Genomic DNA, 15,922 nt, shown 5'->3' with positions numbered 1-15,922 from the left:
TATGCTACCCACAGCAGTCACTCATTCCAAGTTCCAAACACCTGCCATTATTTATTCATTGTTATTCCTCCACCAGAAATACACTGTAATTAGATATTGATTATATAGTCGATGTGATGAATTAAACAAAATGCCCCCTAACTTCTTGATTTGCTATACATAGTTTAGACTCGCTTGCACAAATCATGACTTAAATACAAAATGAAAGATTTTTTTCTTCAGTTTTTTACTCATCATTGCCATTTGCCATAAACACACAACAGACAGCAAGCCAATGGAAGTCACACAAATTACATACAACGTCTCTCCAATGTCCTCAATGGGTCTTTGGATGCATTCTCTTTGCTCATCCATGTCAGCCCTGCCCTTTTGCTGTTTCCTGATTTACAGATTTAAGTCATGCAAGACATGTCCATGTGTCCAGTTCTGTGTGTACACCACCACCTAGTCCCCCACCACCCTTTAGACTATATGTAAATTGCATCACATAAGTACACATGAATAACTCCTGGTTTCTCTCAATTGCACGCAGTTCGGCCGAATGTGTCATCCCTAGGTGTCGCTAACCGAAAAGAAGGTAGGCATTTAAGAATACGCAACAACAATTTTTTTTTTTTTCACAGATTCATTTATATCTGGGTTTTGCTAAAAGAACTCTTTTGTAGCTATTAGTATTTGTAAATGAGCACGAGTATCTTTCCCTTTTCCAATCTTGGCTATTTTTAACTAAAAAGAACATCCTCCGCTTGCTCGTCTTTCTCCTGATAAAGGTTCAGGCTCCTTCAGTGGAGCATTCGATGTGCTGCAGGGCCGTACATTATCCGCTCAATGTGTGCACTGTATGTTTATACATACACACTCGATTTTAATTAGGTGCAGAGCTTCCAGGGATTCCCATCTTAGCGTAACGGGGGGGTAAAAGCAGGAGAGGTTCCGCTGTGTTTTTTATACAGATTGATGTTAGGCTCATCTCAGCCTAATCCATCGTGCAGATGTGATGTGCAGTCACCTCGCAAACAACTAGCACACGACCACTGAGCGCTGTGTTTCCATGACTGCAGCCAAGCACACTCGCTGTATGTTAGGGGCTTATGTCACCGAGTACAATAGCAGAGGCTGGGCCTATTCATTATTTTCCCACTGTTTGTTTTATGACCGTAAAGAATTTGAGGGATTGATGTGTTGATGCTCCTGTGCACACATTTATAGGGCGAAAAGTCTTGTATGGCCTCCATCGAGGTGGAGAGCAGTTTGTCAGAGGACAGTTTCTGTCCGGGGAAACACACATAGAGGCTTCTGAATTATACAAAGCACGTGTTAATGAAATGAAGCATAAAAGAGGGACCATAATATTTGAATTCTTCTGCATCTAAAGCATTTGTAACAGATGCAGCTACATGCAGCCAACTTCACTTGGCAATGTCACTCCTTATTTCCCAATGCCATCATTCATCATTATTGCGCCTGTTTATTTATCTTTTTACAGTTACAGTTTTATTAAGCATTATGCTCAGTAATTCTCTGACATTACATGTTTTGTTTGATGCAATATCATGTTTTTTTTTGTTTCTTCTTTTAATTTGTCTAGTAGCTCCTCAGGTTGCATTATCCACTGCCCCTTCTGTCCACGTTGCAAACAGCAAGCGAGGTAGGAGCTGGAATTCATACGTTGCCCCTCAGATGACCCCCTGAGCCCCTCACTGTTTAACTGATGTTTCTGTTTTACTGTAAGCCCCCTAACCCCTGTAGCACTAACCCAATGCTAGAAGCCTGTGTATCCATATCCGGAGCTCAGTTCTGGACCGATGGTCTTCTCTGCTCCGCTGAGGGTTCATTCGTCTATGGAATCATTTCTAAACACTATAAAAGTCCCCTGGAATAATATCTCTTTCAGTTCATACAAAGTGGGTGCTGGAGACTAGAACTATTTTTGGTGAATGTGTTTCCGAGAATCAAGACTTTTTATTCCTCATTCGTGCATGATTTATGACCTTTGCCTATTTCTGGAAAGGAGAGATTATTTGTCTTCTGAGAGTATGTCAGCCAGAGTGAGACACCTAATGTAGAAGATTTAAGCTCACAATTGGACAAGACTTTCTGCTTTAGGTGAAATGTAGAGTGGGCTAGACTTCATTTTCAAGCCTATTCAGGTTGTTAGCATCCGGACAGAGAGACCTGACCTCAATACAGATCCTTAATAACCACAATCCTTTGGACGAAAGCCCCATCCGCCACCACCCTGTTCTGGATCCGCAGGCATTCTGTCTGCCAGTGAGGTCACATCTGTCTCTGCTATGACACGTGGTGTCAGTGGTCACTCAGTGTGGGAGAATGATGTTTAATCGGAGAGTGGCGAGCTGGGGCTGCTGCACCCCTCAGGGTGGGCTGCCAGGAACTATCATAGAATGCAGCATGAGGTTTTAAAGTCCAGCTACAACTCCATACATCTAATTCAGCATGACATAACCCTGCATAGCACGCCTTGACACTCTCTGCCAATGCAACTCAGCATATGCTCACTTTCCTTATTGACTGCTTTCGGTTGTAATAAGCCTTGAAATACAACTATCTAACCGTTTAAAAAAAAATGTTGGGGATAAATTAAGAGTTTTAAAAAAATCAACGTCATTCATTTCATTACAGAGGGGTGTGAAATGAAGTATCGTTGAACGTTTCATCCTGTTACCTCAAACCATATTGTCCATGACAGTCAAGAGATCAATTAGAAAATGATTCTAAAACTCCCCAATACCATTCCCTGAGTTGAAAGATCCATTTCATTCATGTGTTGACCTGCCTTACGCTTCCGTTGTTGTTTCCAATGTGACCGTGTCTGTGTCATCATTTCGCAGCCTCTCTTGCCTTGTGTCGTGGTGTGCTTGAAGTGATGTGACCTCTTGGAGTCCAACTAACGCCGTGCTTATTTTGTGTGATGTCTTCTAACTCTGGCTGTGTACATGTCAGACTAATCATGAGTTACCATCCCTTTCATTTTCCCAACATCTCTTTCCTCACACCCAAGTCTCCATTTTTAACCTTGCATGCCATGGTGCATAAATTCGTGCTAACACAGCCGCCGTAGCACTCGCAGCAAGATCAACAATGCCAACACTCCCTACCGCGTCTCTCTCTTCCTTTTTCTCTCTTTCTCCCTTCTCTTCCCCTCACACTCTCTTTGCAAGACTGTGAATGCTTCGGCCACTCCAACCGATGCAGCTACATCGAGCTGCTAAACACCGTCATTTGCGTGAGCTGTAAGCACAACACTAGGGGCCAGCACTGCCAGCTGTGCAAGCTGGGCTACTACCGCAATACCTCAGCAGAACTGGACGATGAAAATGTGTGCATAGGTTAGTCGCCCACCGGCCCTTTCATCGCCACCCTGCTTTCACACAAACTGTTCTCGCCTCACCTCATGTCTTTGACTTGTTACCAGAGAAAGTGTCATCTTTCATCCCCCACCGCTTCATCATCACTAGACCCTCCTGCCTCCATGTTTTTCCGTGGTCTTCACATATTCCTGTATTGCTTCTTCTGCTCTCACACAATTTTCAGGATTTATAATTCAGCTTTAGTCAGACACACGGTTTTAATAACTGTAGAATGATTGGTGAGTGCTACAGTACCAGGGTTAGCTAGCTGCTAGCTTGTATTTATTATTTGTATTATATCATATTTACTTAATAGCTCCTTGTCTGTGCTTAGCGACCACAAATAGCAAAGCATTAATAGCTAGCATAATCTGATTTGCAGGTACATATAAAGAAATTAATCATAATGCACAACCTAATGGAAACACCTCAGACAGTCTAATGTCTATACGAGTAACATGGAGCTAGCCGCATGTTAGCATAGCTTGGCGCAGACAGGAAACAACGCGGAAAAGCTAGCCCTGGTTCGTGAAATAAAAAAACATATAATGTTAATTGATGACCACATCACATGCCTTTAGAAGGCGGAACTGTGAAGGCTCTATCTCATTGCCAGGCTAGCTGTTTCCTATTATTATTATTATTATTATTATTATTATTATCTATCGCTATGCTAATATTCCTAAGTAGATCATTCATGAAATGGGGACATGTCATTACTATAAGCTTGTAACCTAATGCTTGTCTAACAGCTTAAATATAGAATTACAGATTACTAGTATTCAATTTAAGATGACTTGTCTGTGAAGACATTGTCATCTTAATGATTTTGGAATTAAAAGGCCATTTTCATCTGGTGTTTCTGTTATTTTGTCCATTACCTTTACACAGGGATTCATGCAATGCATCATCGGTTTTTTGTACATGTAAAAATGTGTGGGAAATTACATTTCACATAGTTCCTAAGGCAGTACTTTGGTTCCCTATTGGATTCTTTAGATAGCACACGGAGTGTGAGTTATTGGTACCCAGTGCCAGGTGCACTTGTGAGTCCTGAGGGGGGAGTCTGACAAGTAACAAGACTTCTTAGAGAAATGTCGCGAGGAAGCAACACCGCCAGTCAGAGGTGCCACACAAGTGCATATGTCATATAGGCCTACATGAAATGGCCTCAAGAGTAGCAGCTGAATCCCGTCACAAGGCGTTAAGAGTCACCAAGGCGTTACTTTTTGCAAACTTGACCTCACCCTGCCTCCCTCCCACTGACCCCCCTGTTTGTCACTTGCCGTCACCTCTCTCCTCTCGCCTGACCCTCGGATGTCACTCGGGTGCAGCCACGTGCAGCCAGCGGGCCACAGAAGGTGCCATGTGATGGCCAGGACTGTCAGGGAAGGTGTCACTTTGAATGCACAGTGCTCTAGTCGCTGTTGAAAGCACCATGTCAGATGAGCGTAGGGCAGCAGAGACGTGAGAGGTGGTTTGTTTGTGTCTAATTGTGGCTGATTACCATTCTCTTATGTAAACGACAAATAGGCATTTGAAGGTAATGCCAAATTCCTAGACAATGTTACATTTATTTGATAATAAGGAATAGTTAGAACATATTACAACAATGCCCATTTCAATGTGCTTTACTCTCATTCCTCTGAAACATGAACATTCACTCTTTGTCTGTCCGTGTTGCCAATATCCATCTGGTAACTACTCATCACATGTTCCTGTCTCCTCTGTTCATCTTCTCCTAACATCTATCTCCTCTGTACCTGTATGAATGAATACTATGTTGGAAAAGCATGTGCAGATTAGCTCACCTTGTTCATCTGATATCAAAGCTACTGATAATGCTTTGCATATTTGGCTCATTGCACGTTGTATAGCTTTATAACAGTAAAGTTATTTGTATGAAATGACAAATATGCTGTAATGAATAGAAAGTGTTCATGAATCTAGCATCATTCACTCTTTTCTCATTCCGTCTTCATAACAGTTGAAATGGTAGCATTTTATTCTGTATGAGTCAGATTTGTATCGGTTGAAAATAATCAGACTCTGTTGTAATAATGACCTTATTATTGAACTTAAGGACGGTGGTCCACGTGTGAAAACCCTAGACGTGTAGCAGGAAGTCAAAGCCACCCTGTTTCCAGCCTTTGTATGTTTGTGTCTTGTTTCTCCAGAGTGTAATTGTAATCCCTTTGGCTCAGTCAATGATCGCTGTAATGGCACAGGATTTTGTATATGTAAGGAGGGCACGACAGGGCCTAAGTGTCAGCAGTGCCTACCCGGCTATTTGTGGGACGATGGCTGCAAATGTAAGTAAAACCACAACCCTCCTCACGCAGCTCCTGGCTATTCTCCTCCTCCTCAGCTCTGTCTCTCTTTACTATCCCTCTGATTTCTTCTCTCTCTGTGTGACTCCTGAGCTCTGGCTGGAAGAATGTGCTGCATATGCGCAGGACTGCCCGGCTGCCCTGACAAATACAGACCCATAACATGAGCTAACCCAATTGACTAAGCCCTTCACTAAACCTGCACCTCACACTTGCTGCAGCTGTGTAACAATGTAATATCAGCAGGTGTCCTCTATGGCTCCGATAGGAACAGAGCAATGGCATGGCAGGATGCATGATGCTCCGTAACTCAGTTATCCAGCCATGTCGCACACCAACACACAACAGCTGAGTCAACATTGACTGCTTGACATGCTGCCTGTGATCTGTTTGAGTAGCCATCACACCCCTGGCCAATCCACACCAGTACAATGTCATCCAACACTAACATTTTTCAAAGGAGAATGCAGGTCATTTTCAGTTCCAGCTCATGCATTATTATCTATCCTTTACATTTCCCCAGGCCATTTCACAATGCATGCCCTGTGAAGTCATTTGTCTTCAAATGTCACCCATTTTTCTACAGGAGGTAGCCATAAGAAAGTACACACCTTAGGAGGAAGGATTCGAACTCTTTGATAATGAAAGAAAAAACTTTCATTTACAAAATAGCCATTGACAAACACTTTTTATACTTCATAGAGTACTAATGGAAAGAGCACAGATGATTTGGCCCCTCTGGAACTGTGCCGGTTAATGCATTCACATAACATAGTGTCATAATTGCTGCTAATTAGCATTTCATCAACCATGACCTATCTTTGCATCACGGTGATCAATTTACTTCAGAATGATTTAACTTTCCCAGAAGGTGATGACATCTATTTGCCTTCCTCCTGTAGCTCAACATTCATCTTTGTCCTAACTAACAAAGGCGTCCTAAATAAGGCGACTCAACATTGTCAGTTTTCCTGTTTTGTGGAATAAAATTCTACTCATGACCTCTACTTCTTCCTCCTATGGATGAAGCAAGTGTAATATTGTCATGAAGAATTGTGGGGAAATGTTGTCTTCTGCCTATGACGTATTTATTCAGTCACAAACCATGAAGTATTTCCTGATCCAATCAGGATGTGAATAGGTCTAGTCATACAGTAGTTTATAGAGGCAGTACATGCAGCTTGACACTAACATGTTGGAAATAATACAAATACTACCTGCCTCTGTTAGTCTTCGTTGGCCTCTGTTAGTCTTTGTTGGCCTCTGTTAGTCTTTGTTGGCCTCTGTTAGTCTTTGTTGGCATCTGTTAGTCTTTGTTGGCCTCTGTTAGTCTTTGTTGGCCTCTGTTAGTCTTTGTTGGCCTCTGTTAGTCTTTGTTGGCCTCTGTTAGTCTTTGTTGGCATCTGTTAGTCTTTGTTGGCCTTTGTTAGTCTTTGTTGGCCTCTGTTAGTCTTCGTTGGCCTCTGTTAGTCTTTGTTGGCCTCTGTTAGTCTTTGTTGGCCTCTGTTAGTCTTTGTTGGCATCTGTTAGTCTTTGTTGGCCTTTGTTGGCCTTTGTTGGCCTTTGTTAGTCTTTGTTGGCCTCTGTTAGTCTTTGTTAGCCTCTGTTAGTCTTTGTTGGCCTTTGTTAGTCTTTGTTGGCCTTTGTTAGTCTTTGTTGGCCTCTGTTAGTCTTTGTTGGCCTCTGTTAGTCTTTGTTGGCCTCTGTTAGTCTTTGTTGGCCTATGTTAGTCTTTGTTGGCCTTTGTTAGTCTTTGTTGGCCTCTGTTAGTCTTTGTTGGCCTCTGTTAGTCTTTGTTGGCCTATGTTAGTCTTTGTTGGCCTTTGTTAGTCTTTGTTGGCCTCTGTTAGTCTTTGTTGGCCTCTGTTAGTCTTTCTTTGCCTCTGTTAGTCTTTGTTGGCCTCTGTTAGTCTTTGTTGGCCTTTGTTAGTCTTTGTTGGCCTCTGTTAGTCTTTGTTGGCCTTTGTTAGTCTTTGTTGGCCTTTGTTAGTCTTTGTTGGCCTTTGTTGGCCTCTGTTAGTCTTTGTTGGCCTCTGTTAGTCTTTGTTGGCCTCTGTTAGTCTTTGTTGGCCTTTGTTGGCCTTTGTTGGCTTCTGTTAGTCTTTGTTGGCCTTTGTTAGTCTTTGTTGGCCTCTGTTAGTCTTTGTTGGCCTCTGTTAGTCTTTGTTGGCCTCTGTTAGTCTTTGTTTGCCTCTGTTAGTCTTTGTTGGCCTCTGTTAGTCTTTGTTGGCCTTTGTTAGTCTTTGTTGGCCTCTGTTAGTCTTTGTTGGCCTTTGTTAGTCTTTGTTGGCCTTTGTTAGTCTTTGTTGGCCTTTGTTGGCCTTTGTTAGTCTTTGTTGGCCTCTGTTAGTCTTTGTTGGCCTCTGTTAGTCTTTGTTGGCCTCTGCTAGTCTTTGTTGGCCTTTGTTGGCCTTTGTTAGTCTTTGTTGGCCTCTGTTAGTCTTTGTTGGCCTCTGTTAGTCTTTGTTGGCCTCTGTTAGTCTTTGTTTGCATCTGTTAGTCTTTGTTGGCCTCTGTTAGTCTGCGAAATGTAAAAATAATATGTCAGGTGCAGATTTAAATGTGTGAAATGAATAATTTGTTAATTCTAGCAGTTTTTGACACAGCTGGGTGTTCATAAAAATGCACTGTGTTTGACTAATAGATTCAGCGTTTAAGTGTGAATACGCACTGTCAGCACACAGAGCTGTTTCTACACAAAAGGTAGAGGTTAAGGCATCTGTCACATTTCATCATATGATCAAAGTGGAATCCTGAGAATGCTGAGCTGTACAACAGCAGTCATTACATGTTGGTGTTGTAGTAACAAGACAGGTAAATTCATATAGATGGGAATTCTGAATGGATCAGAAGTGTTATTTGTCAGATAGGCTGTGAAACAGTTCAAATCAAACAAACACTATTGTCTGAGGTGTTATCAAAACGAATGCCAACGTTTATTCTTACTTAAGATGAGACCAACTTCAAATATATATTTTTAATAGATGTTTTTCTATAGTGTCCACTTCAACTATTCTCAAATTATTTTTAATTCAGTTAGCATTTTTACCTACATTTCCTAGAATGCATTTAAGGGAAAGAAGGGTCTTATATTGTGTGTAAATATTGAATAAACATAAATATTACTTAAAAACAAATATTGTAAATATATATTTACATAAGTAGAGTAAGGTACGACTGAAGAGTAAAAAACGGGTGAGTAACTTCATTAGATACGTCTTACATTAAACAGGTCATTACTACTGTAGCTTGTAAATTGTGAAAAAGTCAACTTTATTGTCAATTCCTCTATTTGGGATCAAAATTAAATTTCTCACCATCCCAGAGAATAAAGAAATATATAGATGTAACAAAAGTGCTCAATAATTGTAATTCAAGGGACCAAGACACATGTCAAAAATTCTTTAACATCGTATATGAAATGTATTAAACATATATGTAATGTTTATAGTTACAAATATCCAAAATAACAGTAAGTACAACTGAGTAAATATAACTACCCAGTCCCACCCCATTGTTGTTATCCATGTAGGTTTTATAAATAAATCTCTTACTGCTCTGGCAATAACATATTTTCTGTAGAACATTTAAACTAGAAAACCCCGAAAACAATGCCCGTCCAAGGAGCTTATTTTTGCTTGAGTTACCCCTCGACTGTAAAAGAAAATACTTTTTTCAGTTTTTACCTCTCGTTGTTTCTTTATAGACAATATTCTATCTGCATGCAAACTGAAGAATGCAATTAAAACTCAAATCTCTCATCAAACACCTCCCAGTCCCAGACAGGCACACCTAGTTCAGCGGTCCTCTCTCTAAATATTATCACTCATATCAAAAGCAAACGCTACAAATCTCATCCTTTACTGCCGGTGCTGGCTCTGTTTACACGCCGAGAAACGGTTCCTTTGAGAGAATGAAATAAGGTGTTCAACACAATGCTTCACTAGAATACCCATCTTGAGTTTCTCCATAATGCCCTTTGCTCTCCCCTCATAGTGTTACAGTACCTTTAATCTCATCGACCCTGTTATACATCTTTGATAAACTTACTATTGATGTTTTTAAAAATCTTTACCTCTGTTTTTTTTGGACTTCAGCGATGCTTAGTTGGCAGCAAATGAAGCGCTTTGTCTGCAGGGGTCGGCCATTACCTGAGCTTTACTTTGAAGTCAAGTGAAGGTGCTATAAAGTGTAGAGCACCATGCATAATTAATATTTAAAGTAGGAGCTCAACTTCAAATAAAAATACGCTCTCAATACCTACATGTAAACAAAATGCAAGCTAGTAGGGGCTGCTTCCCCTCATTAGAAACTGTTGAAGGCCAGTAGAAAATAATCCCATTTTTGTTTCTGAATACTCTGTCTTTCCACTTAAAAGAAATAATCAATTTCTCCCACTTTATCTCTTGCTGTATTTGGGCTTAGCCTACTTTCTGGAAGACAGTGAACCAGTTTTAAATTGAGGCTAAATGCGACCTGGGGAGAGTATCTTTGCTGTTGGAAGCTATTAGTACTCCGTCATTCCCACAACATAAAGCAGCTATTCTTAGCCCACTTTTATCTGATCTGCTTTTATATTCACTCACAATATTGTTTAACCCTGAAATCATGTTGTCTGTTGACTTTTTACTACTAGGTGGATTTATCAAGTTGAGATTGCTGCTCCAAGTAGTTGGCAGCTGAAATAACACAATTAACCTACTTGATTCGGAGATAGCATAACTAATATGAAATAACTTTATTCTGTTTTTACCCAACAGTGTGGGCTATTATCATTGCTAAAAGCTAATATTCAGCTGTTGTAGACGAGTCAGTGCTATTTGTCGTCACAGTAGATACTGCAATCCTTAATATGGTGGAAATCAACGTTGACGTGCTGTGTTCATCAAACTAATTTGTGTAAGGTTTGCATGCACAATGATGTCATGCACTTCATTTCAAGTGTTGTATCATGCATTTAAAGCAAAAAAGTAATGCAAACCACTTTGAACATCTTTAGAAAATACAATCATGGAAGCAGGAGGGATAAGATAGACCGGGTAGTTCTGATTAAAGGAGCACTTCTGATCATATCAAGGCCTCTTGGGGGAAATCACCGGTCTTGAATTTATAAATGGCTCCTCCTTGTCGTCTTGAAGGAGACATTTCTGTTGCCGTGTTAAGCCGCCTCGTTACGAGGAGAAAAAAACAAGTGGACAACGACTTCCGAAGAAGGAAACACAGGTTGCAGTTTTATATATTGACGTATTACTTTAGTTTCTGCTGAGTGGCTCAAATGGTCTTGAAATTGATATGTAATTGGGAGACAAAGACAGAGTTCAGGTGTGTGTTCCGGACCGATGTGTGCATGGTAATTGTTGAGCAGTGGCCTGAAGCTAAACTCACCGAGCCGAACTGCAGCTCCCTCTCTCCGGCGCTTAGACAAACAGGATTGGTGGAGCCAAAGCCCTATTTGGCTATTCCTGGGAGAAAGCAGGCACCACTCCTCACTATTAGGAGAGGGGCCTGATATTTGTTATTGTGATATGTACGTCCCGTAGAGTTCATAGATTGCTCACCACATTGTTTCCCACTCCCATAGAGGAGTGGAATGGGCAGGAGTGGCCCCCGTGTTTATCACTGTTTATTTGTCTCTGTTGGTTTATTAGTTTGTGCACCGCTGCTCTGTTTGCCTGCAGCTTGCTTGACAGCCTGCCTCCTCCGGGAATAGAGTGGCCTCGCTGTCCCAGCCCTAAATATACACCAATTTTCACCTGACGTTCAATTTGTCTCAAGAAGCCGCTGTTTGGGGGAAAGCCTGTCAGGCTGTGAGGATTTCTGCGCAGCAGCACTACTGACGGGAGCGGCCTTTAATCAACTCTGATGTTACAATGCAAATGATTAAAAGGCAGTTTACGCACACTAAAGTCAGAGTGATCATGTTTACATTAGAAGATGATGATTCTTCTTTTTTTTCCTTTTAAAGGTAGCATAGTGTTGCATTGTATTATTAGAGGAATACATTAGAGGAAGGTAGAAGGTATTAATGTGTTTTTGATTCTACCACCGGTAGAAATATTATACATTTTACACTAGGGTTAGGGTTAGGGTTTTAACTAGTGCTTTTACCAACAGATTTATACTAACATTACTAACCTGTTATAGTCAAATGTAACCAAATAGGATGCATGCACTGCAGAGTTTGTCTTAAATAATAATGTTACGTTACTTTTATTTATCAGGGATTATTTTTGAAAATCCAGTATTTTGCATATTGATACCACTTTTTTAAACTGCCCCTGTAAAGATTCAGCTGAATTAAAGCTGCTATAAAATGTGGTAACACTTTACTTGAAGAAAACATTCTGTCAGTTTTTGATTTGTTCAAATCAGAACATAAGAAAGTGATCCCAACTGGGATCATTTCAATTTAATGTGATTTGAAATTAATTAGATTTTAATTTTGCTTTTAATGCAGAACACTTCAGGTAAAGTGTCACCAGAAAGTCTGTTTCCTGTGTGCCTCTCACCCCTCTCTCCTGTCTCCCCCCCCCTGCAGCCCGGGTGTGTGACAACGAGCTCCTGCGCTGCCAGAATGGGGGGGTGTGTGTGAACAACGTGCGCTGCAGCTGTCCCTCAGACTACTCCGGCCTGCTGTGTGAGAAGTCCCGCTGCGAGGCGGAGCTGGGGGGCTGCCAGGGCCCCGACTCCGGGGCCGCCCTGCCTCCCCCCCCCCTCAGGCTGCTGCTGCTGCTGCTGGGCTCCGCTCTGCTGGGGGGGGCCTCGGCACTCTGAAGAGACCGGGACCTGGTCGGAGTTTGTCACTCTCACCTTCTCCACTCTTACCCCCCCACCCATTTCGAATAATCAACCATTAAACAAGAACATGAGCTTTCTGGACTATCCTGAGCTTGTCCGCCAGACTCTAAGGACACTCCGCTGACGATAAGAGAATGTGCCAGACTAATGAGTACAAACACTTTTCATTGAATTTCAAAGAATATATAGAAATGAAAAAAAAACATATACTTCTAAAAATGCCAGATATTATTTAAAAAAAAATAGCCTAATAAGAGTGAAATGTGCAAAGAACAATGAGACCCCCCCCCCCTTCTAAGCCATACCAGGTACTCCTTCCAGCTTGAGAGGGGATAACTGAAGATGACAGACTTGTTCTCTTCCTCTCTTATTGCCACGGCAACAACAGCTGCGACCAATCAGCTCTGGAGCGAGCCGGCAGTGGTCGTCGATCCCCCCCCCCCCCGTGACGCTTCTTGCTGCGTAACGTTGGCCGGACCGCTGCTGAAGACTTATCAGAGAAACTGAGAACAGGAGGCATTCTTTGCTGTCAGTGCATTGTGGATAGAAGGAAATCTGTCCGGACTGCCACTTTGTGACACAAACCCCCCGCCCACGTCGACCCCCCTCTAGCTTTCTGTTTCTTCCTCATCCCCCACCACCCCGCCATGCTGCCACAGACCTGTGCTTTCGTGAACGTTACTCTGTAAAACCCTTGTTGGTTGAAAGATTCTTTTGTCCGATGTTAGTGATGCACATGTGTAAGAAGCCCCTCCCCCCTCCTCTCCTCCCCTCCTCTTGCAAAAAAGGTACTCCAAACTAAGCCGTCTGATTCTTTTTTCTATCTTAGAGCCGCCACGCTCCCCGCGACCATGATGCGAGGATAGTTTTCACCCGAGCAGACGAAGAGCTTAGAGAACCATCGGTGTATTTGCAAGTTCTCCTCTCGACAGAGCAAACAAAAAAGAGTCATGTAGTCCTTTTGTATCTTTGCCGAACTGTGATTGAGAAAAGGCAACCTTTAATGTATCTATTGAAAAAACATCCAAATGAAGAAGCAATTGTTTTTTGGTTTCTTTTATTTTTTATTGGTTTCCATTTCTTTCATTCACTTATTTTATTCGTTAATATTTCTTTTAGTTGTGCAGTTGATTTTCCTTTGTATTGGCAACGTGCTGGCATCAAAGAATATCAGTTTACATATACAGTATTGATAAAGTGTAATAAAATCCCACCAAAGGACATTATAAATGTTTTGTTCTTGCTTTAACACTTGAGAATTTAAGTGAATAAAAGTAAAAAAATGAAATGGTGTTGATCTTTTGTTGACTGCAGGTAGGTATATTATTCATTTGTTACTGAAATAGTTTATTACTTTTCTGGACACTTTAACTAACTATTTGCTTGGATTTATAAGCGTCTGAGTTGTTCTACAGTATATTGTTGTAATATGTATATTTGCCCACGCAGCACACACTGCTCAGGAGTGCTGACACTAACACGAGATGCCCTAACAAGGCCACCCTGACAAAACGACCGCATCAAAATCTGTGTATCAGCTCTGGTGATATTTCCGTGATATTTATCTAGAATTCAATCTGGTAAAGATTTGTTTCAGTGGCACGCATTGTCAGAGGCAGTGAATTAAATATTTACAACTATCGATGTGTCAGAGAGCCTGTGTTCAAAGTTTATATAGTGGCTCCTGTCAGACACTCGACATTTTATCCATAACCTGAAATATTCAAGCCGCAGCGCCGGCTAAACACACTCCATTTGTTTTTAAAAGATGCCTGGGAGTAAATAAAATAACTTTGGACTGTGTGTTACACTAATAGGTCAAATATGTGTGACATGTTGTCCTTCCTTCTCAAAAGGAAGACTACACTTCTCCCCTAATGTACCAACGTTTATGATGGATCAGATTTTTATTGTTTGTGTCAGATGTCATCTTTTCAAACATCTTCAGTGTACAGTTGTGACTCTTTCATTTAACACATTTTCAAAAAATGTAAATAATGTAATGACTTTTACTGTATTTTCTTTTTAGCTGTAATTTTGCAAACATAGTTTACAAAATATTCTTATAAATAATATAATACTTAATATTGTAATTATTCAATGTTTTTCTTTGAATTAATTGTAGTTGTCTTGTTTATGCGTATTTAATGCATAGTAGTGGAAATAAATAAATGTTTTTATAGTACTTCTACTTGCTAAATAGAACATAAAGATAAAATAGCCGCAAATGAATGGCAACATTTTTCAGAAAAGGAGAATTACTGCTACATGAATGCAGCTATTAACCATTTAAAACCGGAAATGACCACTGATAGATAACAAAAGAAAACTAAAAATTGTCCTCCAACACGGTAGTGTGTGTGAGAAGTGTCCGGGGATGCCCTGATAAATTCAGTCAAAGTCACTTGTTTGTCAAGGTCCACTGCAGTGGCCCTAATTGTAACCATGTGTTCAGCCCAGGTGTCGATGCACCATGCTGCGCGGAGAATTAAAATAGAGTTGACGTCGTTTGGGGAGAGGACTTTATCCCAGATACCTCACCTCCAACAGCTGCCGGCTGACCCCCCCATGAAGCGTCACGAGAAGCTTCAGAGCAAACCGTCCGGATTATCTCCCTGCTGTAACGTGCTTTGTGGAAATGAATGGTGAAAAGTGTTCAAAGGGGACATGTTGTTTTGTACTTCTGCCCTGTGGCAAGAACAGTGCGAAAATAATCTGGGGAAATCGCAGGGGTGTCAAACTCAAGGCCCGGGGGCCAAATCCGGCCCGCGACCTAATTTTATGTGGCCCGCAAGAGCTTGCAAAGAATATAATATACCATACAATTGGTGTAATTGTTGAATATTTACTTTCAATTATTTGTCCTAGACTTCTGCTTTCAGACGTAGTTATTTAGGAAGATATTACCAGAACTGATAATAACAACCTGATCTCACCAGAATGCGTGACTCCACCACGACTCCTTAACACCACAATGCGTGGTGGAGTGACGAACTTTGTTACATTTGCGTGTCGGCACCACGCAAACAACCCCAATGTAAAGTGAATGAGGCTCCATTGTCGTGGTGCACACACGCATTTCTACAACGTGCATTGTGTGTAATGCAACTGTTAATTTTATTAAATTAGTTTGTTTTTAAGGAAGGCCAGAGCTTCAGCTGTGTCAAATAGATTGTTCCCTTTAGTTAACGTTATTTAAAAGATAATGATCATGTCTTGTATTACGAGCGTCCATTCCCATTGGATAACGGAGAATTTTACACCCGGAAGTAAGTAGCCTATTCTCCTTACTGTCGATTGATTTTACAGTGATATCTGCACTACTCATCGACTAAAAAACACCAAATTGTCCTTGTTAATTACACAACATTGATTGGTTTGAATTGTGTGCAATGCTTTTGTATTTTCCCCCTTCGATTCGGA

The 15,922-nt window shown here is 41.1% G+C and overlaps 1 protein-coding gene across 9 annotated transcripts in view; it reads left to right on the top strand.

Annotated features, from left to right (window-relative positions):
• The window catches only part of ntng1a (netrin g1a), a 92,974-nt gene extending 79,234 nt beyond the window's left edge, over nt 1-13,740 (top strand). For 2 of the 9 annotated variants that reach the window (XM_034108309.1, XM_034108308.1), the window contains exons 6-7: nt 3,183-3,350; nt 12,240-13,740. In XM_034108309.1, coding sequence (XP_033964200.1) covers nt 3,183-3,350; nt 12,240-12,475 — 404 coding nt within the window. In that variant the 3' untranslated portion in view covers nt 12,476-13,740. Of the gene's footprint in view, nt 1-532; nt 578-1,588; nt 1,649-3,182; nt 3,351-5,548; nt 5,684-12,239 lie in introns of all 9 variants that reach the window. The other 7 variants (XM_034108317.1, XM_034108313.1, XM_034108312.1 and 4 more) reach the window with 7 other exon arrangements.
• The last annotated feature ends 2,182 nt before the right edge of the window (nt 13,741-15,922 follow it).

Source organism: Pseudochaenichthys georgianus, chromosome 20 (genome assembly GCF_902827115.2).
Source record: "Pseudochaenichthys georgianus chromosome 20, fPseGeo1.2, whole genome shotgun sequence".
In the NCBI taxonomy this organism is placed as follows: domain Eukaryota; kingdom Metazoa; phylum Chordata; class Actinopteri; order Perciformes; family Channichthyidae; genus Pseudochaenichthys; species Pseudochaenichthys georgianus.
The sequence above is the reverse complement of the archived record's forward strand: the minus strand, read 5'-3'. Positions and strand labels throughout refer to the sequence as shown.